The sequence below is a fragment of the Sceloporus occidentalis genome, unplaced genomic scaffold (genome assembly GCF_023333645.1).
Source record: "Sceloporus occidentalis isolate IW3139 unplaced genomic scaffold, rSceOcc1.0.p SCAF_319, whole genome shotgun sequence".
NCBI classification, from domain to species: domain Eukaryota; kingdom Metazoa; phylum Chordata; class Lepidosauria; order Squamata; family Phrynosomatidae; genus Sceloporus; species Sceloporus occidentalis.
Window position 1 is genome coordinate 447,339 of NW_028317299.1, and position 24,045 is coordinate 471,383.

Consider the following 24,045-nt stretch of genomic DNA (forward strand, 5'->3'; position numbering starts at 1 on the left):
CCCCCCCTTCTTGAAAACATCTCCACTTTGTCCTAACATTTCGGATTATAAATATTTCCAACATGTTTTATAGCTCGGGCTGGGTATAAGGGAGAGGAGGCCTTATGGAATATGGCTAATTTGATGTTATTACAGTAAATTAAAGAAGGGAGCGATAACGAGTGGGTGTAGGAGGTTTTTCGATGAAAACTATAAGGCTGCAATTGCACGTGTTCTAATTTTTCCCCATATTTGCATATTCTTAATCTGGGGGTGGGCAGATCTCTCAGGATCACTTTGTGAAAAATTAATGCTTTAATTCGGAAATTTTCATAAGTACCAACACATGGCAGCAGCAGGGAAATGATTAATGGCAACATTACTGGTTTGGGGCTGTAATGTGTTCAGATTATACCACAATCATTTTTATACCTTCTACTAATTATCCTCTTGGATTTTCAAATTCTATGAGATTTGAAGATATGGTTAAAAAAAAAAAAAGGTAGTGTTCTGCTCACAAAATTATGAAATTTCTGACATTCATTTTCACAATCTCATACCCCCCCAACATTTCAGGCGTCCAAATCGAGAAAGCTATTTTGAGATGGTGGGGGACAGGCGAGAGGGGTGCGAGAGCATGAGGGGTGCAAATTGGCCAAGGCAAGACGTATTGCCACCCACCAGGTCTGTGCTGACCCCTGGGCCAGTCATGAGTGCAAAAATGGGACAGTGCCTTAAAATCATGACCGACCTACAAATAAGAGACTGTTGGGAGGTATGTATTATTTGTCTAATGAATATTATCATACATATATAAAATTGCATAAGTCTCTTTTTGCTCATTTTAAGTATAAAATCGGAACGGTCACTGTCTCTTATCGTAACCCAATTAACTCATTAAATTACTACAGCTTGTGCTTTTTTGCGTCATCGGGTAGTGTTAGTTTTTTAGGTGATGTTAAGTCTGGTTTACTGCTCCCATAAGCAGTTGTTTTTTTTATTACTTTTGAAATTATTACTTAAAAATTACTTCTTTTTTAAAAATTATATCAACAAACATCATCATATTTTTTTAGCCTGTGTACTAAATTTAGAAAAGTGTCCTGCGTAATTTTACTATTACTTGATACAGATTCTCCAGGCCAAAAATACTACCGATACCTTATATGTACACATAGGCTAAGAACATATAGCTCATACAGATGACGTAACGCTGGCTTTCCAGGCCTAACACGAGCCGCCTCATACATACCGTCGCCCTCACTGCTGATATATGATGTCATATCCCAGCACTCCACTTTCGATGAACGCATGTGCCAGGTGGAAGAAAACTATGGAGGCCGCGTTGACTTGACGCAGTTCTCCATTTTCTTGGTTATCTCCCAGCGGTCTCCCTTTTTAACTAGCCCATTGAGCAATGGCACTAAATTGGTAATTGCCTCCCTACTATGCGGCAGACCATACTATCCTTTTTATGCTAAATATTTTTGAATTATTTCATATTTTAAATTTTTGTTGTGGGGGGGCATACTTAATTGTAAAGTGATCGAAAAACCTAGCACTGATAAGCTGTTGTCATAGAAACTGCTAAAAAAAATCTTCTTAAAAGTTTCTAGGTTGCTTTCAGATAAAAGAATAAAAGGATAGAACCGCTATGGTTTAGTTTCTTAAAATACTAGAAAGAGCACTTTAATGATTAGTCCAAACCAATGTTATAAGGAATGTGTACTTTGTGCAAGTACTTGGTCCTTTTTTAACTCTAGACAATTTTTTTTTTTTTTAGCGTTGGCAGATTTTTAAGACCCCTTTGCAATTTTTTTATTAGGTCTTAACTTTAAGTGCTTAACATTCCCAGATTGATTTTAGTAAAAACACACACTGAAAATCTTAACGAGGGACAATATAAATGACACTATTTTATTGTCAAGAAAATGGCATGTATGCCGATGCAATCTAGTTCCAATTCATATTACACTCTTTAGGTATTTTTAAATTGAAATGTTGATCTATCTAATCAATTTTATATGGTGGAACCCAGATATCGCTAAACCGTACTGTGCAAGAAATGTAAATCTTAAAATAAGTGCTTAATATAGGTTTGATTCAGCAAAAAAAAACGTATTTCCGAAATCAGTATATATTTTAGATGTGACAACGTGCAAAAACCAGGGATAATACTATTGCCCATTTTAAGGATGCTGTTCCACCTACGCTGCTGAATTGAAACGTTTTATAGTTAAATGCAGGATTAAAAACAGAATGTACAAACCCTTCCCCGAACCCTTTAACTACGTTGTTTTTCCTCATTCACGATTATTGCCGGGAAAGCTTAATCGTCATGTGACATAAAAGCAGCCGCTGATAGGTTGTTGCTGGAGAAAAGGCTTCTTAACGATTTCTGTCTTTCTATGGCTAAGAGTAGAATTAAATGATAGATTTTTGGACAGATAACGTTTATTTGGTAATTTTTTTCAAAGGGGATGTCATGTTGCAGGTCTTATACTTATTTATACACGAGGAAGGTGTCCAATGGGAACGGGCATCATAACTGCTGGATCATCCTAGCTCTCCAAAGTCTGACCACCTTTCCCGTTGGATGCGATATTGTCCTGGTAACAATGTTGCATCTTATGTCTTATTCTCTGCTTCCTCTTCCTTTCTACGAGTGACCATCGCAGCGAGTATTGTTCAAGTATTTTTGTCCATATCTATACCTCACCTACAAATCCGTGCATTTCTGTAACGTAAAAGCAGGCGATTCATTCTGATCTGAATCTTTTCCTCCAAAAGTCTAGCTTAGACCATTCATGCAAGAAAGCGTCATAATGCAGCGTCTAAATTTATTCTATTGTTATTGTCAATTTAAATACCAAGCTTGCAACAGAAATTATAGAAAATAATAATATTTAAATATATATAATATAAAAAAAAAATCAAAATTAAATTCTATATAACACATTTATAATTTTCTCAATAATTTTTCTTCTTGGTTGGCTCGCATGTAGCGTAAGAAGACTACCAAAGATGATCTTGATACATGTCTCATGTTGAAGCCTAAAACCGAAACATTCTAACCTTTTGTTGGCTGGGCTCATCCATAAAATCATTCTTTTTATTTTAATCAGTTGTAAGAACATTATGATCCTATGGTATTGTTTGAGAGACATGTACATTATGATTGGGCCGCAATATAATTAAATGGAATCGCTATAATTAATGTGTAATGTGAAGCCTAACACGCTGTAAATACATTTTTCTAATCTGCTCTAAAAGGAAATTGATAAATGGAATATGGCGTGTTACGTGAACCTGTATTGATTATAGGATTTAAATATCTGAGCTCCATCTGGGGCGGCGAAGGAAGCTCCTTTTCTCGTTGCTAAATTGATAAAACATACAGCTTAATGTAATCTTATTGTTAATATAATTGATGTGCTTTTACAAACAGCTTTTTAAAGACTTGCATATTTTTTCCATTTAAATCATGAATCGGCGGGGATTATTTAGATTAAAATGATTCTGGGGGATAGTTTGAGGTATGGTCTTATCACCATAGCAACCACTGGGACCATCCAATCATTGGTTGGGATGGCAATAAGAGCGATTTTCGAACTTTTACATAAGCTTGGTGTTTTGACTGTTCGGGCAATTACCCCGAAAAACCTGGAATTATCAATTATCTACAGTGGTGCTCCTACTTTAAAATCTTACTTTACTAAAATGTATTTTTTTTTTAAAAACTGCTTTTAAACATTTCTGCATTTTAGTGATGTTATGTTTATCATGCATACATTTTATTAACGTTTATTTTAAAGTAGGAGAAATGTTAGAACATGATGTCATAGTCTGAAAAAAGAGGGTCGGAAGCTTAGATGTTATGTAGATTAATTTTTAAATTTCTGAGAGGGTGGTAGATAAGTGGAGCAAAAAATATACATTATTAAATAAGATTTGCCAAACTTTGGGTACTTTGACGTAGTGGTGGGCAAAGCAAAATATGGCCATATAGTGTGACGCACCATCAAATCCTATGTTTCTGTGTTTAGTTACCAGCAGGTCCCTCCTCTGTTAGACCAAAGGGGCAAAAAATATCCACTAAATATCGTATATAATGATTACTCTCTGCGATCTCGACTCTTAATAAACTGATTCTTTTTCAACCAATATAGTTCATTGTTAATGGTGCGAAATGGGTTTCCCGACATGCAAACTGAACAATACAATCAATCGCCGGAGCGGAAATTAAAAAAAAAAAAAAAAAAAAAGTTTTGTTTTTCTTACCTAAAGCGAGTCCCACTTTAAATTAAAATACGTGCACAATAATAAGCGTGCTATCAATTGTAGCATGAAAAATACATCCCGAGTTGTAATAAAACATTACCGATCTAAAATATGGGAACACACAGCAAATGCGTTTAAGAATGCACCTGGAAAAAATGCATCTATTAAACTGGATGGAAATACATTATGTATAGGGATAAAAATTCAGGAACTCTTCAACAAAAGGCCAGTTCCTTTAGCGGTGATGAATGGCTCACCTAAGGCATATCATTTAATTTCAATAAGGAAAATAAAAAAAAAATTAAAAAAAAAAAGGACCACTACTGCAGGAAATTTTAAAAATAACTGTATTGTTAACAAGAATTATGACTCATTTTGAACTATTAAAATTGGTCTACGTGGATTCATCTCATATCGGGTTTAAAAATATGTGCGGCGCTTATTTGAATATGCCATACATATTTCTGACAGGTAATCTATTCTTAATGAGAGCGATGGTGGCGTACGGGGCGTGAAGCTCAGCTAGAAGGTTTGGCGTTGAATGCACCCCGTGAAAGCCCTTTTGTGTTAGAAAATGCATTATCTCACATGTTTTGTTGCTTTTCAAGTCAAACACGTGTATCTAATCAAATACTCTATTTTCTTACGTGCGGGCCGTGGATCAAAAGCTTGAACTTTTGATGCATTCGTCGTTTTTCAGCTATCCTTTTCTGCAGAGCTTTACAGCACTCAGGTATACTATAATTATGTTTGATGTGCTGGTGTTTTCACTGTTCACAACCAGAGCATACCACCCATCTTCCCCGGACCCGGGGAGTAGAACTTGGGAGGTAGAGTGTCTTTTTCATTCTCCAGTGTGGCTTGGATCCCCAGCAGGATTAAAATCCCAAATCCCGATGTCCTGCCAAGCTCTATCTTTGTCCCGAAAAGTGGGAGACATAGAGCTCAGTGGGAGAGTTGAATAGAGTGGCTGAGTTGAGACTATCCTGCACAAAGCAGGAAAGTTGGGAGGCATGCCAGAGTACAAGAGCAGCTGCCCTGGGGCACACACATGAGCGAAAAGTCATTAAAGGTCTTTGTAAGCTTGCCATGAAAGAAAGCTTGAATCTTTCTGAGGCTGGCCATGCTTGGGAAGGATTGTCCACTGTGCTTCCTTCAGGCTGAGGTCAAGGCGGGACTGGAGAGGATGACCCGACCCTGGCACTTTAAGGCCGACAGCCCCCTGTTGCCATAAGTGCAGCTGACCAGTATGTAGCATGCAACATGGCAGCCACACACTGCAGCACTTGATCTGCCACTAGAGAATGGGCGCCATTGGCCATATGCCCAGTGCCCATTGCCCAGTGGCTGGGGTGTCCCATTCAGCAAAGAGTTAATCAGTCTTGTAGAATGTATTAGGTAGGGCAGAGGGAGGCTGGGTTCACAAAAAGCATTCGAAAGAGGCTGAGCAATTACATCAACAGTCATGTTTTGGACGTTTATATTTTAATTCGCAAAATCAAGGAAACAATCGATTCTTTCCCTTTGCATATTTTGCGGAAAACAAACATCAATCGGTCCGCTGTTACCAAATTGAACAGTTTTCGGTTTACTCGTTCACACTATTTCAATATTTATTTATTTTTTTAAAAAGGGTGAAATTTAAAAGTGCTTAAAACGGTTATCGTTTTCAGCTCCGCGCAATGATGTTCAGACAGGAAAGCCTGAGATTCCATGCTCACTTTATCATAATATTCCCATACATCAACATTTCAAAGAGTATTATATGCACAGTGTATTCCGGGCACTTGATAAATTTTGTCCTTATATAGCCGCGGCTTCCCTCAAATATTTTGAAAGTAATAAATTGCTATAATCAAATCTAATTTTTGAAAAATACCTGTGGGAGCCGCAAACCAAAAAAAAAAGCCGTCTTGTGAAAGAATATGATAAATAACGCAGGAGGTAGTAGTTTATTATAATCAGCTTGGCATTGAATTACAAAATTAAAATTATATGGCCCTTGATAAGTAACCCGACCGGTACACATGATCAGTGGAATTATGTTGACTTATTTTGCATTTCATAAGAACAGTTCAAAGAAACATAATAGAAAAATGGAAAGATTTATCACAAAGGACCCTGTAGCAAAAAATGTGTTAAAAAATCCATTTATTTTGGTTTAATAAGAAAACTAGCAAAGGAATGATTTGCTTAGAACTCATTAAGCATAAAACAGTTTTGGGGAGGGGGGGGGGGGGGAAACATGCTAATTTACCAAAGAGACATCTGTACGATATGCAGATGACATTATTTCAACATTGGTGGGAAACCGTCAAAGCAAAATAAAATGACATTGGAAAATTCTACATAGATTTTTACGTTTTAACCCGTTGTACGCCTACTTTTTTTTAGTACTTTCCTTCTTTGTTAATAAGGAAGTGACACCACCGCTAACAATCAGTATGACATAAGAAATGGTGACTATATCACAGTGATACTATTGTCCATTTTTAACTATTGTATGGGAAAGGCAAATAAAGGATTAGTCATGTTACAACTACGTAAACAAGTTGTAAGTAAAGTATTATTGATAAAGCAAAGGGGCCAGGACATTTTGCAAATCATTGAAAATATTTGGAACCATTTTAAAAATAAATCGGCCAACGTACAGGCAGAATTGTATACCTATACAGAGCTTCATATTTACATAGAATGGTTAAAAGGAGATAGTTTAATAAATAGTAGTACATACCACCCATTGCAGGTCTCCAAATCCGGCCAAGTTATGGATATGGATAGAGACAGGGCAAGGTTGGAACTTGGGAGTGGGGCAAAGGTGGTTCCACCACCGACCCTACCCATCCAGCCACTTTAAAGAGCTCGATATATGTTACGTTAGCCAACCAACTGGTAATAGTAAAGTTTAGGACTACTTTATGGATGGTCCACCATTAATACCAAGTTCATATAAATAAATGAAAGGAATATGATCTGGGAATCTACCCCCACTTCATTATTATTGATCTATTTCTCTATCTGACCTTTAAAGGGTGCATTATACACTTAATTTAGTTATTTTAGAATTCTATACTCATCGCGTTTAGATTTAGAGTTCCACACGTTTACATTGATGCGTTTTCTATTTTATCTAATCAGACCTGTTTGCAAGTTAGTAATCAAATACATTTATGAGTACAGATTATGAGGTCTATAAGGTTAAAGTGATGCAGCATTTTACATTAAAACATGAGGCTTTATTCGCTAAGTCAGTGTTTTGCAGGTGAGTTTGTACAGGAGGTTTTAGATTCAACTCACTGATTTCACCCTGTATTATGAAGAGCCAACTCCGGTGAGCATTTCCAGAGTTGAAGAAAAGTTGTTGACCCTGGAAAGTGTATAATAAACTCAGTGATATTTCTCATCACCCAGGAGATTGAACTATACATTATGCAGGGCCAGCTCACTCCTTCTAGGATGAGAAAATTGACATTTTGTTTATAATGTACGGGTGAGACAGCAGGTGGAAAACTCAATTTGATGGGTCTTTATATTGAGATCAAGAGAATCATATACAGAATGTCTTACTTGCACTTACCCTTAACATTTGGTTTGCATTTGCACTGGCCCGTTGTCTTGTCACAGATTATACACTCATTGACTGTTCCGGATACATTGCAGTTACAGGGCTGGCAGCCATAAGGATCTCCCTGACGCAAATCGTAGAATCCATCTTTGCACTGGTCACATTTTTGACCCGAAACATGAGTTTTACAAGAACACTGTCCTCCAATCTAAATGTAATATACATAAGTAGCAATAGTTAGAATCTTGTGGCATCATTTTTTTTTGTACTACAGAAAGAATAATCATAGTTATCCCATTATTAGTTTCTCTTCCCATAAGCAGTGGGCTTACTATAATGGCCAACACTGATTTCCTAGTAGTTGGCGGTGTATGGCAGCTACAATGCTGGGAACCTGAAAAAAGTACCGTATTTTTTTATAAGACGCACCTGCTGATAAGACGCACCTAGATTTTAGAGGAGAAAAAAAAGGAAAAAATATTTTGAGCTAAAAAATGGGCTAAAATATTTATTACAATAACTGAATAAGCTATGAACACAGTAAGACACACACAGTAAGACACACACAGACACAGTAAGACACACACACACACAGTGAGACACACACACACACAGTGAGACACACACACACACAGTGAGACACACACACACACACACAGTAAGACACACACACACAGTAAGACACACACACACACAGTAAGACACACACACAGTAAGACACACACACACAAACACAGTAAGACACACACAGTAAGACCTCCCTCCCTAACCCCCCTTCTCAGTATCTCCCCTCTAACTCCCTAACCCCCCCTTCTCAGGATCTCCCCTCTAACTCCCTAACCCCCCCTTCTCAGGATCTCCCCCCCCCCGCCCCGGTCACTTACCTTAAACTCCTGTGTTGGAAGCGTGAGGCGTTTGTCTCGGGTGCCGGCGCTTCACTGCTGAGCGCCGGCGTCTGACGTCATATGCCGGCGCCCAGCGTAAAGCGCCGGCACCCGAGACAAACGCTTCCAACACAGGAGTTGAAGCGCTGAGGCAGGCGGCGGTGGCGGTGGCGGCGGCTGCCGCCAGCAAAGGATTCCTGTATATCTGTCAGGCAGAGGGGCCCGAGAGTTGCCGAGCGGTTGTCTTCAGCAACCGCTCGGCACCCCTTGGGCCCCCCTGACTGGCAGAAATCCAGGACTCCTCTGCTGGCGGCCGCCGCCGCCTGCCTCAGTTGCGACCCCGGATTTATCGGCGTATAACACGCAGGTAGGGTTTAAGCTACGGATTTTAGTTAAAAAAGTGCGTGTTATACGCCGATAAATACGGTATATCGTTGCCCCCCCTCCCTCCCTGCCTGCCTGCCTGCCTGCCTGCCTGCCTGCCTGCCTGCCTGCATGCATCTTCGCTCCATAAGACGCGGCTGATTTTTCATCCTACTTTGGGAGGAAAAAAACTGCGTCTTATGGAGCGAAAAATACGGTATCTTAAAATTAAGGGATTTTTTCTCAAAAAAATTCAGAATGGCTTGTGTTTGATACGTTTTTCTATTTCCTTTGGCTAAATCTAGTTAAACCCAAACTAAAATGAAGTCATTCCCAACGTGGCCACTTCAAAGTCAACATCTACCTTGAATCCCTCAGAGCCTGAGAGAAGCATAAATAATAGCATAAATAATATTGGGGGGGGGGGGAAACCAGGTCAACACTTTTTAATTCTAACAGCCCAAAAGAAAATAAATTGAATTAAAACTTAACTTTTCATAATGTTCCCCAAGATTATTCTAATTTCTGTAGGTAGAACAATGGAAGAGGTTTAACATGAAACTACAGATCTATCTCTCAATTGACGATGCTAATGGTAAGTTAGCGAAATGTGCATCAAGCTTTTTTCTTTTTTGCGGAGTATAACTCACTTTTTTAGTCTTCTGCCTCTCTATGATGACCAGCTTATGTGGTCTCTTACTTCAGATCTTACAAACAGGATAGTTACTATTTAACATTTTAGATGCCAGAATGTTACCACAAAACAGGGAATATTAACAACCCAATAGACCATCAAATTGAGAGATACATCTGTATTAACCTCTTCCTCACGACTTAGACATTTTGCATTGTTCTACATACAGAAATTATCATTTAATTTATTGAATGCTTTTGAGGTTGCTAGAATCTTCATCTTGCTAAATTAATTGGTGGTTGTATTTATTTAATTTTTTTATTACATACGTTATGGTGGGTAAAGGTGAGGCAAAACCCTTCCACTTAAAATTAAGGGGATAGTAGAAACACCAGACAAGCCAGAAGGCTTGTTTTTCCCTCAGAAATCTCATGGGGCTGCCACAACCACAAGGGATTCTGGGTAGGCGCATGCAAATAAGGCTAACAATGATCACCTTTTGCCTCTATACCCACTTTTATACATGGATCCCTTGAAAGTAATTGTCCGCTGTACAGGACAGCCTTTAGACAAAACTCGGGTAAGAGACGCAATAGCCAGATCACCGCTCATTTTTTATTTTTTTTTATTGAAGCCCCGAGGTTTGTGCTTCGTTGTGAAAAAAAACAGAAAAAAGTGCCGGTGCCAAAGTGCCATAAGGCCACAGTGGACACCAGGTCCCCTTCTTTGTTTTCTTCGGGGGTCGCACTCCGGAAGGATATGCGACCCCTTCCTTCCCTCCCCGGCCATAAGCCCTGCAAGAGGGCCGGATCTTCTTGGCCCCTTCTCGCAAGGGTTGGGGCCACTGAAATCGTCGTTTGGAGGAGGGGGGCTGCTCAGAAGAGCTACCTGACTCCCCTCCTCACCAGAAAAACTGGACCTTTAGGGGACCTGGCTCCACCGTGGCTTTTCAGTGTCGTGTTCGTGTCCGTCCATCAAATCACAGTTTTGTATCAATAAACTCAAAATACAAAAATATATCAAACAGTAAAAACACACTTGCGCTGTGGAAAAAAAACAGTGCAATCATGTGGCAAAACTATATACAAAATGTTCCTAGTGGAAGCCCCAGCCTTACCGGCTGGTGTGATAAAAAATTGCTTGTATATACCGCACACAGAGCCAGAAGGCTGGGGTTAGTGCATACAGAAACAAAAGCGCATGTAGGGGTCCGAGGTGCTAACCAGCATGTGACAGGTGAAAGGGTGCAGTGCGCTTAGAGCCACACTAACACCCGATGCACAGCACCCAGTCCAGGACCAAAAAACAACCTCGGGGCTTCACACAGTCCCAGTCCCAAGGCCAGAAAACCAAGCTTTCCCTCTCTCACAGGTAGTCACTTGATCTTAGCCAAAAGGCTGAGAAGCAAGATCAGATCACCACTTGCTGACAGCTTTTTTATTTTTTTATTTTTTTTTTGGAGCCCGAGGTGCCATTCTGTGCCATGGGCAGCAGAAGCCAGAATAAGATTCTGGGTTCCCACAAGGGAAAACCCAGACAAATTATCGCCCCCCCCCATAGGAGGGCCAGATCTTCACCCTTTGGGGCGAGACTCCTTTGCCTTCAGGTCACTCCCACAAGGGAGTGACCCCCTTCTTTGGAGAGAGGAAGGGGCCAGAAGGCTCCCAACCCTCCTCCAGCAAAGTGTAGGCTTCACTGCCTCTAAAAAGAACACGGTGTCCAAAACGTGAAGATGGCCTCACCGTGAAGTCAAAAAAACCATGAAAATGTAGTGATGTATAAATAAAAAAAACATATATATATATATATATAAGGGCAGGGCATTTCTGGCCTAGCCAAGTTCAAAAATAAATCATCTTAACCCCAGGACCTAATGGTACAAGGGGAAAAAGAAATGAGAGAAAATCACCAGTGAGATCATGCACTCACCATGCGCAGGTGCATGCAAAAACACACACAGTGACTCTAGCATTTCTGCCGGGGCAAATCAGCACCTCAGACTCTTTTGCTTTCCCAGCTCCAAGGCCAGAGGATCAGTGCATCCCCCACCTGTCCTAGAGATACTATACTTGAACTTAGCCAAAAGACTGCTACTCACCGCCAGCTGCTTTGTCCTTAATGGGACTCATCAGCATGAGGTAGGGATACTGGTTTAATACTTGAGGTTTGAGGTAGCCAAGAAATACCATTACATAAGTTATGGTGGGTAAAAGGTGATGGAAACCCTTCCACTTACAATTAAGGGGGTAGTAGAAGTATTATTACACACTCATCTACAGACACCAGACAAGCCAGAAGGCTTGCTTTTTCCTCAGAAATCTCATGGTGATGCCAATAAGGTGATTATTGTTGAACTTATTTGCATGTGCCTACCCAGAATCCCTTGTGAGATTTCTGAGAGCAAAAACAAGCTTAATAATGCTTCTACTACCCCTTTAATTATTCATTAATACAACGCTTTGTGCTTTAAAGAGGCAGGTTCTATGGTGGCATTTAGAATACCGAAAACATAATTCATGGTCAATATTTCTTCATTTTGAAAAATGTTACTCTACTTGTTAAATGATTCCAACCTGTGTATTAATTCTGTTTCTATTTCTAATAATCTGTATCACTTTTCCTTGTGTTTTCATGCCTCCTTAGCTTTTTACTACCGTTTTCTATTCATATGGAGAATAAAAGAGAGGGTAGGAATGAATGAAATGGTAAATTATGTAAGAAATGTGTGCGATGCACCTTTTCACCGCATATCTTTAAAAATTATCACTTTAACATACCGATTAATTTTCATGAGTAAAGTCCTTACATCTCATGATTCCATCTTTTTCAGGTCAGATCTTCAAACATTCCATTCAGTGGGTTTTTCGGTTGCGTTTAATTCATTTCATCCTTTACTTTCCTGACTTATTAATCTAATTTTAATGGGTCTTAATCATTCTTTTTTGCCCTTCTGTTTCGGTAGTCTATTTTATTGAGAACAAGTCCATTTTACCTAATTCACTTTTTTTATTATTATTTTGCATTCACTAATATCATTGTTATCATTTTTTATATTCATACATATTGACTCTAAAGTAATATATTTGATTTTATGGTAAATTGCATTTGTCAATACAAAGCAATAATGGTATGATAAACAAATTTGTTGATCATATACAGATGACTAGCGATATAATTCTATTTCCCTTCCATCAATATGGCGGCTGCTAAGGGAGTTTGTTGAGCGCATTGGGTGGCGCAGAGCTATTGAGCAAAATCCCCTCTAAATGGACCATATTTATGGCTGGAGGTCAGGTCCTTCGCTGGTTAAGGGGAACATATGGGTGTTATGGTTGGAACTGTTCAACATGACCTGGATGTTTGTTGCGTTATTGGAGGCTGGGGACCTCGCTGCCTTTTTACTTCATGCATTTAAGAAATCTAGATATTCTTTGTTTCACATTCACCTCTGGCGCTGCCCCGGGGCAGCACCCACAGCAACCCATTCTGCATTCTCCATCCTCCAACACAGCGTTGTCTCTTCGTACCTTAAAGGCACGCAGGCCCCCATAGTGTAAATGGGCCGGTTGGGGAGATCAGAGATCTGTAACCAGCCTGTTGAACAACAGCACATCAGGAAGCCTGATCACCCAAGAGGACTGCTGCCCCTGTACCTGGAGGTCTACACCAGAATATATTGCTGTTGATATGGTGAAACGTGAGTGCATGGAGCATGTGTCGTTAATTAAGTGGCAGAACTCTTGAGAAGGTCTTTATGGTTAAAGAATGATCCGGTAGGAAAATGAGTAATTATATATTGCCCGAATTAGGTTGGAGTTTTACCCTAACCAACATTGTAAGGGGTATAGAAACTCATGTATTGAATGGTGAGGTCTTTTTCTCTCTCTTCCATTTTCCAAGAAATGTGACCAACACCATGCAGGTTCACCCTATCAATGTCATCAACTGGTGCTACATGGTAACGAAATACATCTAAGACATGGACATTTTGCCTTATGGGGTCACACAGACATTAAGATGAAAAATAAATATATTAGAGGTTGAACATAACATAGTTACCTTTTCACATTGTAGGTTTCCGTTAACTGTTCCATGTATGTTACAGTCACAAGGTTTGCAAACGTCAGTGGCAGAGAGGTTGGCGTCAACTTGCCGGAAAAAGAAATTCTTGCACCATTCACAGTGCCTTCCTGGATATGATAAGGATGATATGTCACATATTTAAATTGTTAAAAAATAACCTTGTGTAATTTGGAATCAAAGACTATTCTTTTGGGAGAACTATAATTTTCATAATGACCACTTTAACGCACCTTTCATCCCTACCTGCCAATGTACTGATCTAGAACATATGAAACAATGAACCTGTTACAAATGGTGTTTTACCTCATTTAACTTCCATCTGTTATTTAATAAAAGCCACGTCTCCCGAGAAAAAAAAACGATCCGTTGGTAGCGTTACCCTTTTATTGTCAGATAGAATCCAGAACTTTCCAGTTTACAAACAAGAAAAGTGATTTGTGATAGAAATGTGACATCAAGGTTTATTAATTTATCCAGAATGAAAGATAGAATTATAATAATCCAATAATATTTACAAATAAAACCGCAAAGGGAATATAACAGTGTGGTGTCCTTTCTTATATCTACAAATTGGTTGGATTAAATTGGATGTCTCCATGAGTATAAACTCTAACGCTCTATACAGTAATGTAGGTTGGAATTATTAAAATCCTGCTTTTATCTCACTCTTTTCTTATAAACTCCTTTACCTGCAGACCTGGAGGCTGCCATGGTTGGCAGAAATCATATTTTGAGTCACTTTCCCGGCTCAAACACAACACAGAACTGCTTCTTTATGGCAATGCTAATAAAGTCCATTACTCCATACACCTTCATTAGTCAGACTGGAGTATTAAGGCTGAGCCGTTCTATTGTTTATCACAGGCAGTAAAATAAGGAGTCAGGGTGTCTGTCTAGTAAATTGGGCTATGATCACAAAGCCATACAAATGGCTAATATGCATCTGATATTGTGTAAAAACTATTTTAAAAAAGAAAGCAGCACAGTATTAGTCAAAGTGTATTTTAATCTGATAAAAAATGTGGGGTTCCCCTTTTAATATTAAATAAAAGACAGGGAACATAAAAAGTTGAATTAATAGGGGTTCTGTGTCCATCTGTTGAAACTAATAATACCACCCTCTTTGAAATATCCTTAGCTGGTGCTTATAATGGGGGATATCCCACCTAAACGGGGAATATACAGGATCATGTAGGATCAGGCAATAAGTTGGGTTACCTAGACAGGTCCCAGGTATGGATACTGAACTATAGTTATTTTAAAAATAGGATCTATAATCTTTAGATTCTAAACTCTCGAGAGGGGCTCGCAAAAGCCCACCATTCCTGAAAGCAACTTCATAAAAGGACCATAAGGCTAGTTGGCAAGCTTACAGGCAGGGTTCTCAACTCCTGATGTGTCTGTATTTATTAATGTATATTTGTTATGTATGTGTTAACTGCCCCAATGACATTGTACAGCACTGCGTAATTTGTTGGCACTTAATAAATAATAATTAAAAAAAATAATACAAATGATGATAATATATGTATAATGCCTTTTAAGTGTGCCTTTTGAACGTCCGGTATATGTTGCCAGTATAAAAAGCCCTGGTGAAAAGGTTTGACACTACTATGCTCTATATTTTTAATTAATATAGCTTTGTTTCGCACATAGTGATGTTGGTGCAAAAAACGGCAAATTTAGAAGTAGGTAATACTGGTGAGGAGAGATGTCCCACCAAATCCACTAAAGGATTGTTTCATGATTATTAATATGTAAATGAGGTCTAATGAACACATTGATACATATGCAAATGAAAGCCTTGTCTGGATAAATTATTCTGTATAGATAAAGCGTTATCAGCATTGGCCGTTTCTTGTTTCTGGGTGCAATAAATTCACGCAGACCCTGCGCGGTGCCGTTAATACGAGGCAATGCATTCCTCAGGATACTTAAAAAGCTCATTCATCCACTTTTTTTCCAGTGCCAAAGTACCCTTTAACTAACTTTAAAAACATGAAGAAAACAAATTCTATTTAGCGTAAGCAAAAACATTGTTGAGAATTGGAAATCTTTATCTAAAAACTCTACAATTTCTATTTCTATTGATAAATTCAAAGCATAGTACAGATTGTTTTAACTTTCAATAATTATTTCAAAAAATAATATAAAAAGAATTATTAATAGTAGTGTTCTATTGTTTTCTTTAGTTTTCCATATCACAGCTTTACCTTAAGATGCAGTCCATTGATAGAGAAAGATAACCTGTAAGGCTGAATGAGGATCTTTTATTACTTTTGATAGTTGTGAATCTTTAATCAATGCGTATTATGTTTAGGAGGGCGTTCATTAATGCAAGATTAGGTGGATTGGCCAAAATCCCATTCGTATCTCACTGTGGTCTTTTGACACATGGGATCTCTTGAAACATTGGACCTCATCAGGTCTATTGGTGGGCTGCATCTACACTAGGTTGGAACTTAAAGTCCATCTAAACTGTATATGATCTATTGATCAACTCTTCATGATGAGTTTGCCATAATAATATTAAATCTAACAATGCAACTAAATGGAGTTTCTTTTTTTTTAAGTAGATTTTGTAGACTTTTTCTTTGGCCCAACCAATCAATGTAATTTTTTAGCCAATGTTGCAAATTGCTTAAATGTGGTGTTTTTTACTTTTTCTGAATCAGCAGCGAGGATGAATTAGATGGACTTGTGTCCTTTTTCAACTTAATCTACTATCCCTCTAGGTTTGTATATTTTAATTTATAAAGCCACCGCGTTTATGCATTTATTTATTTCCTTCTAAAGCGGAAATATTTAGTATTTTTGCGCGGTTTACTTTATTACACACGTCATTGGGTAGGTACATGATTACCCATACAGCCATTACAATAGCGTGTAGGGGCACCTTAAGATAAGTCATCTCCACTCCATAAACCATCACTTTGTGAGATACGCATTATGATGTCATTTTGATGACGCATTCTTTATTCACTTTTTTAACAAATATTATCCGTGTACGTGGCAAATATGTTACCTGTAGTGTTGTGTAAACAATTGTCACAAACCCCACCACCTCCTCGGTCATGGTCATCGGGGTACCGGTCCAGAGTAACGTTATAATGACAGCTGGACGAATGCTGGTGACATTGGCATTGACTACAGTTATATGCGTTGACTTGGTCACCTTGTCGAAAAGGCTTGTTGTTAAAGAGTGGCAGACAATGATCACACTGCAAAAAAAAAAAATAGAACAAAAAATTGTGGCTTTAGATACATGTTTACTTTTATACTTAACAGTTTCCTTTCATGTGATAATTTGGGGAAAATATAGATTAACCTATTAATACCCTTAGGAACAATTTAGTCATTGAGCTAAATTGCCTACGGCTCTTTTTTCTTTTGAAAAACATGGGTTTTTTTACTTCTTTTTTTTTAATTCTCCTACGTGTTTTGCATTGAGTTCAGTAGGTCACGGCATGCGTACTCATACATATTAATGTGATCCTGTCCATCTGTTGGTACCACTTGTCTCTTAAGTTTGACCCCGATGGATGCCTTCGTTCACCAAGAGGCTTTGTTATAATGGTCCAATAAATATTGTTCCACTTAAAAGGTTTAATTTTTTTAAGTTAAAGCTGTTAGCATGACTAACTAAAAGTGATACCGCAAACCATAAAATCCACTGACTATTGCAAATGTTTCATAAATCAAACTGAGCCTAAATTTCCCTCTAGGGTTATCCCCTGAGGCATATAAGCTTGCTGAAATTTGCATAAAAATACAGTATGCGCTTGGTGACAAAAGACATATGAAGGAAAACAATGTCACAGCGGACAGTTGTTTTAACAGTTTACAGGATGTTACATTCACGCTCTTTAATTCACTGGGGCGGAAAAAAAAATAATAATAAAACTGTGTTTAACCTGTTTCATACTGAAAGTGTTCACCTACATTGTCCCCGTGGCAAAGGAATAATTAATAAATAATTAATAATAAATATATTAAATAATAAAAATAATTAATACTTTGCTTAAAATTATTATGTTTTTAGATTACATGAACAAATTCTATGTGTATACTGTATTTATATATATATATATATATATATATATATATTAGATCTTATAGCCAATATAATAGCGGCACCATCTAAAATGGATATAGCGGCAGAAGGTGGTTCTCACTGAATTTTGTATGAAGGGGAGAGGAGAAGTGGGTAGAACATCAGCACAGAAAAAGAATTGATATCCAGATTTTTAAACCTTTTGACATAGGTGAGTTGAAATAATCTTTTTCTCGTTAACCACATATCTCCTAAACAACACAAAAGAACAAATGATTGCAAGTTTTATTAAAGATATATTAAAAAATGTAGTTTTTTAAGGCATAGTAAATAATAATAATAATAATAATAAGTATGTATATTGTATTCAGATGGAACATGTGGATACACAAAAAGTGGAATAACCAAACTACCATATATGCTTAACAGTTATGATTACAACTGCAAAATGATCTGTTGAGTCAAGGTGTTAACGAAATTAACAAATAGCATATGTTGGTTGAAAATATACTTTTCCATTCTCATATTAATTCAACACAATTAACATTTTAATTTGTCATTTTATGATATAAGTTAATATATAATCTGCGTGTTTATATGTGCAGGTACCTGTGGTTGTAGTCACCTTACTAGATGACCATCAAGTGAGGCCAAGTGAAAGCAAACAGGTCAACACGTCAACAGGTCCTATGACCTTTATAACCAATATATTATTGTGAGAACTTCTTTAAGTAATGGAACCTTCCAAATTTTATTTTTTAACAAAAAAATTAACTTGAGTACAAAAAAATGTATATAATATGTATATATATATGTACACACAGGTATATATATCAAATACCTTTGAATAAAAGGTAGAGTTCTGTTAACTGAAACCATCAAAAGTGCAAAATATGAAGACTATACTGTTTCCTAATTTCCTTGAAAACCCCTACACCTCTATGGTCAAATGTAATGATTCAGTGTTCACTTTTTCAGTTGGGAAATATAGCTCAATATAGTCTGTCTGAATCATTTCTATTTTTTTATTGCCTATCTAGTAATGAGCCAGACTTTCTTAAGATCTTTGAACTGAATACATTAAAACTTGCATGAAAACTATCAGGGCAATCAAAAAATACTAAAATGTTCCCATTTGATGTACTATAGAATAATATCAAAGGACAGTTCCAATGCCAGCAGGAATAACAAGTAGGGTGGAAATGTTTAAAACATCGCCATAGGAAAGTAGAAATAAATAATTGACACCTAGTTCGGAAATAAGGTCAAAGAAATTGAACGTTGGAGAAGGGGTTCCATGTGTCCTGCTCAGTGAAGTTGTTTTTTGCATCAACAGTAATGAAGTTGCTTATCATTTTTTTATGCCGTAGAGGTCAATCATAGACAAGTCTTTATTACGGATTTATTCCTGTAGAAGTTAAGTTTTATAAACCATGTGGATCATATCGTTGTGGTGAATAGGGGAAGAATGTGGACCTTGTCCACTTTGTGTGGCGATCAATCATCCTGGTGGTCTAGCAAAGTGGAATTTTGAGATCTTCATCTCTAATGGTTCCAGTCTTTTATCCACTGGTTGTTTGCCAGGATTCAATTGATGGATCTTTTCAAGGAGTGACTTCTTAGTCACTCTTTGAAAAGGTAAGCTTGCCAACATTGAGTTCCTGTTTCAGTGGAGCCATCTATTCAATTGATGACGATGAGCTTCCGCCAGGGGACTTATGGGCAGTGAAAAAGGTTGGTGGTTGCCCAGGGCTTAAACAACCTTTGTTGGTCCTCTTCCATGTTTGAACCTTTTTTTGCTTCCTTTGCTTCCTTTCAGACTGTTTTCCAATGGCCTGGCAGATCCCTGTATGCTGAGGTGCATGGGCTACGTGACCATTTCAAGCATCCTCACCAAACTGTGATTCCAGTGCCCTTTCCTGCATGAAGTTCCTTGCTCACACAGGAATAAGCCTGATGGTGGCAACCCCTTCCAGTTTAGTGCCCTATGAATTCACCTTGTGTGCCTATGTGGTAGGGCAGACACTGCTGGGAAAATAAAGGTAGAAATACTGCAGGGGAAATTTTTTCATATTGTTTTCAAAAATGTCTGGTTTATCCACTTCCTCATGCAGGGCAGGCAGGGAGTGCTTCCCGTGATGGGGTATCCCCATGTGTAAATTTAGGGGAACTTGTGAGAAAGTAAAGGCACTATAAACTGTTCAGATATTGTAGGAATCTTCCTTGGAGCTGAGGCACAGCCTTTGTTCTATATGATATCCTACCTCTCTTGAAAAATGCAGACATGTTTAATCCAGATTACAGTGTTGTTTAATCCAGATTACAGTGATTTTTAATAATGCCCTCCGTCTCAGATTCTTTTTTTTGGAACAAATAAAATCACCACTACCTAAATAATTATTCCTGGGTTAGGCATTCTACAGTCCAATGCTGCTTTTTGTTAAATTCAGACGGACAATTGGGACAGCACCTTTAATACAGATTCCAGAAGAAAAAAAGAACGTCCTGGAAAATTGTCCTAAAAGTCGGATTTTTGCCAGGTTGATGTTCGCTTTTATTTGTTCAGTTAATGCATTCTCATATCCCATTCAGCTAAGAGCATTTACACATCGGATTTAAAGATTTTCAGAGGTGTTTTTGTCACCTCATGATTTTGGCTGAATGTAGAAAAAGTCACATCGAATTACGTTCCGAAATCTTTCACAACAGGTTTATAGTCATTAAAACACTGATCCGTTAATAATTCATAGACTGATGATATTCCGTAATACCATATATTTTAAACACAAAAAAATGTTAATATTCATGAGCTGCCTTTATATGAACGGCATGTGAGCCTGACATTTCAACCAGTTTACTAATGATTTACTAGCAACTTTCCCTGATATTAACTTTTTCTTGCCAATTCATTTTCTATTCAATTTACAAAGCCTTACCAATGCATTGACAATCAATTTCAAGAGAGCCCGTGAATACAAATTGCATATAAAGTGTTATGTAAGATATTGAAAAATGTAGTAGAGTTAATTCCATGGTGGATATTGAGTGTTTTGTGTTACTCATTATTTTTAATAAAAAATTAAAAAAAGAAATATATATATATATTGAACAATTAAATGAAGAATCAATTAAAGGAATAACATAAATAAGAATATTTCTATCAATGGCTGTAAACGCATTTCATTCAACAAAATTATTTGTTTTCAGCAAATAATTTTCAGAGAATAAATTTGTTAAAATTATAACCATAAAAGTTAGCATATATTTATAACTTGTCAAGAGATTTGTAGTTAATCCTAAAATCCACAGAATTTTAGAATTATAGTCTATAGGATATGGGAAGGGGCAGAGTCAAGATGATATGGTCATTACAAGTGGGAATTCCCCAGGTTTGACTTGGAGTCTCCGGTTGAGGAACTGCTTTCCTGGCAGGGGAGCAGTGTTTGGCCACACCTATTTTCCACCACCTCTCCACCCACTAAGGATCATCTCTGGCTAAACTCACTGCTACATGCAAATAGCCCCGCCTTTACTGGAGACCATCATGACCCTTTGATAAAGTCACTCCTCAAGGATAGGGAGAGCTCCCCAGGTATGGTATCTCAGAGAGTTCCTAGAAATAAAGCTAATGTGTAAATCAGGTTTATAAAAAATATTAACACAGTGAAATTGATCTTGCCGGGATCTCTTCTCTGTGATCTCACAGTCTAACACGTATGAAAGGTCCAGACGTGTGGTCGATTATACCAGATTATAAAAGTTACTTTCAATGCATATTATAGTAGCAATTCATTAAGATTGAAAAGTATAGTTTTTCTATCATTTACAGGCAATATTTACAAGCACAATCATAGCTAGATGCATTGGTAACTATGAATCTATCCTTTTTAGTTCAGTTACTGATTGTTGTTGAGTGGTTTAGGCAGCATATGTAAGGGAAGGGCCAGAAACTCATTGTTGTGTAAAATACGCCATTACTTTAACCCTTAAACAATTGCAATAATTGAGAAATACATTTTTGATGCTGGCAACCATAGGGACAGTTCCTCTGATGAAGCAGGCAGCTGAATTTGGCAGAAAATAATTTTACCATTAATGTATTTTTCTTACTATGATGTTGTTATTAATTAATATGTATAAATTATATATATAAATATATATATAATTTTTTTGAACTTTTATATCTTTTTATTATCAGTATGAAAAATGCACAATAAAAAATAAAATTAGACCTGAATTAAATGTATCATTTAAGAAGTCGTCCGTAAGGAAGTAACAGATTAAAAAAAAGGGTATTTTCAATATATTATGCATCTTCCTCACTTTCTCATTCCTAACCACCTTTTAGCTTTCAGTTCAAGAGACATATTACGCTGAAAAGTAACTTGTATTAGAAAGTAACCATTAAAATGGTAGAGAAGGTGGTATATTGTTAAGGGATTTCAATTTACTACAATTTCAGGGCATGTTGCAATGTGGGACTGTCCCTCTCCAAGAACATAATGACTTCATATGACAGATTTCTCGAGGAAGGTCGTTCCTTGATATTAAAGTTCAATGAGGATTCTTCCGAGTTTAGATATTGCCTTTTGATAAACGAAGTATTTCTTGTTATTGTTGCCATGTTTTTTTGCCACATTTCCTTTTTTTGTATGCAGCTGTATATTATATATACTGTTATTAAATATGGTTCAGCCTATATATACTGTATGTGCCTAGTTTTGCATTTCACAGTACCTAAATGTAAAATTAATGTTCAATTAATTTTTTTTCTCTTTTCTACTTTTCAGATGAATTAGTTATTTTTGTGATAATTACACCTTTCCAGCAAAGAGATAAGAAATGCAAAAAATTTAATTTTTTACTCAGGTGCTGCCTTCTGACATCATGAGCCTAGCTGCCTGTGGCTTATAAAATCCAATTAGACTTGTGCATTCAGATTCAAGTGAATTGCAAGTTTAACTAAATTTGCAAAGTTCATCAATTTGTTCGAACCTCCCAAAACGAGGCCAGACTACCCATAAAATGGCCGAAAACAAATCAAAATGCTACGAATTTCGCAGACGCTTTAACTCCCTATCTTAGAGGGCCATGTAGAGGACTTCACCGGAAGGGTCGCCATTTTGCCCTAAGATAAACTCCTGTGGACGTCTGCCAAAATGGCGGCGCTTCCGGTGATGTCCTCTAGATTTGCAGGGCTACAAGATGCAGAAGTGGTCGGCAGGGAAAGTAGAAAGACATTCAGACAGCATGTGAGTGAACAAAAATAAGAATGTGAAAGAAAGAGTGTGTGAGAATAAATGTGGTTGTCGGGCAACGAATTTGATTTCTTAATTTTAAATGGCCCCCAATTTTCATCCAAATGGCCAGGAAACAGAATTTGTTGTCCGAACACGAATGGTCCAAAAATATACTGAGAAATTTGTCCGAATAGCTTTTGGCCCATTTGCACACATCTACATCCTATCAGTGGCTGGAATGTATTCCTGTTGAAATCAATGGGAGTACTTTGGCCTCCAGCAGGGGCCTCCTCTAGCATCAACCAATTGGTTGAATGCACAAATCTGGATCTCTTTGTTCCTCAAGATACCTGGAATCTTGCATTCTGTCTCAATCTAATTTTTAGTTTTTGGGCAGGAATTTTTAATAACCAGTGTTCATCAAACAGAAAATTATAATTCCCATTTTAAAATAATTTAGGTTGGAATATGAGTTCACCGGTAGCTATGGTATTGGTTAAAAGAAAATTAATTTCCTCTTGAGTGAAAATGTAGTCAATACACATTTAGAATGAAATGTGCTTTCTTGATAACTGTATTACAGGGAAGACATGAAAGAATTGTAAGATAACACACACATCTACAAACTAGCAGGCTGCAAAACAAGATATACCTGCCACAAGAACATCTGAAAGGAATGAAAAATGTTAGCAGCAGGAGGGCATGGTGTTTAAATGATTAAGGAAATATCCTGAGTAGCAAAGAGAAATAATAATAATAAAAAATCATCTCTCTATATCAAAAGATAATTTAATGTGTTTCCTGAGAACGAAATAGGAAAATTAATTTGACAGCTTGCTTTTTATTTTAATAGTGTGGTATGCATAAGATAGTTGTCTGACCCACCTAGAGAAACCTCTCCATTTATTCCAGGGGTTACCATCTCCGTGCCCCAGCTGGGTAGGCTCACCTTCTCCTGTTGT

General features: G+C 37.4%; 1 protein-coding gene across 1 annotated transcript in view; it reads right to left on the reverse strand.

Annotated features, from left to right (window-relative positions):
- LOC149274819 (usherin-like) overlaps window positions 1-24,045 on the reverse strand; it is a 287,860-nt gene that overhangs the window by 228,809 nt on the left and 35,006 nt on the right. Inside the window, exons 10-12 of the mRNA XM_089505229.1 lie at window positions 16,815-17,010; window positions 13,766-13,896; window positions 7,838-8,033 (exon numbers count right to left, since the gene is read on the reverse strand). Of these exons, the coding sequence (XP_089361355.1) occupies window positions 7,838-8,033; window positions 13,766-13,896; window positions 16,815-17,010 (523 nt within the window). The remainder of the gene's footprint in view (window positions 1-7,837; window positions 8,034-13,765; window positions 13,897-16,814; window positions 17,011-24,045) is intronic.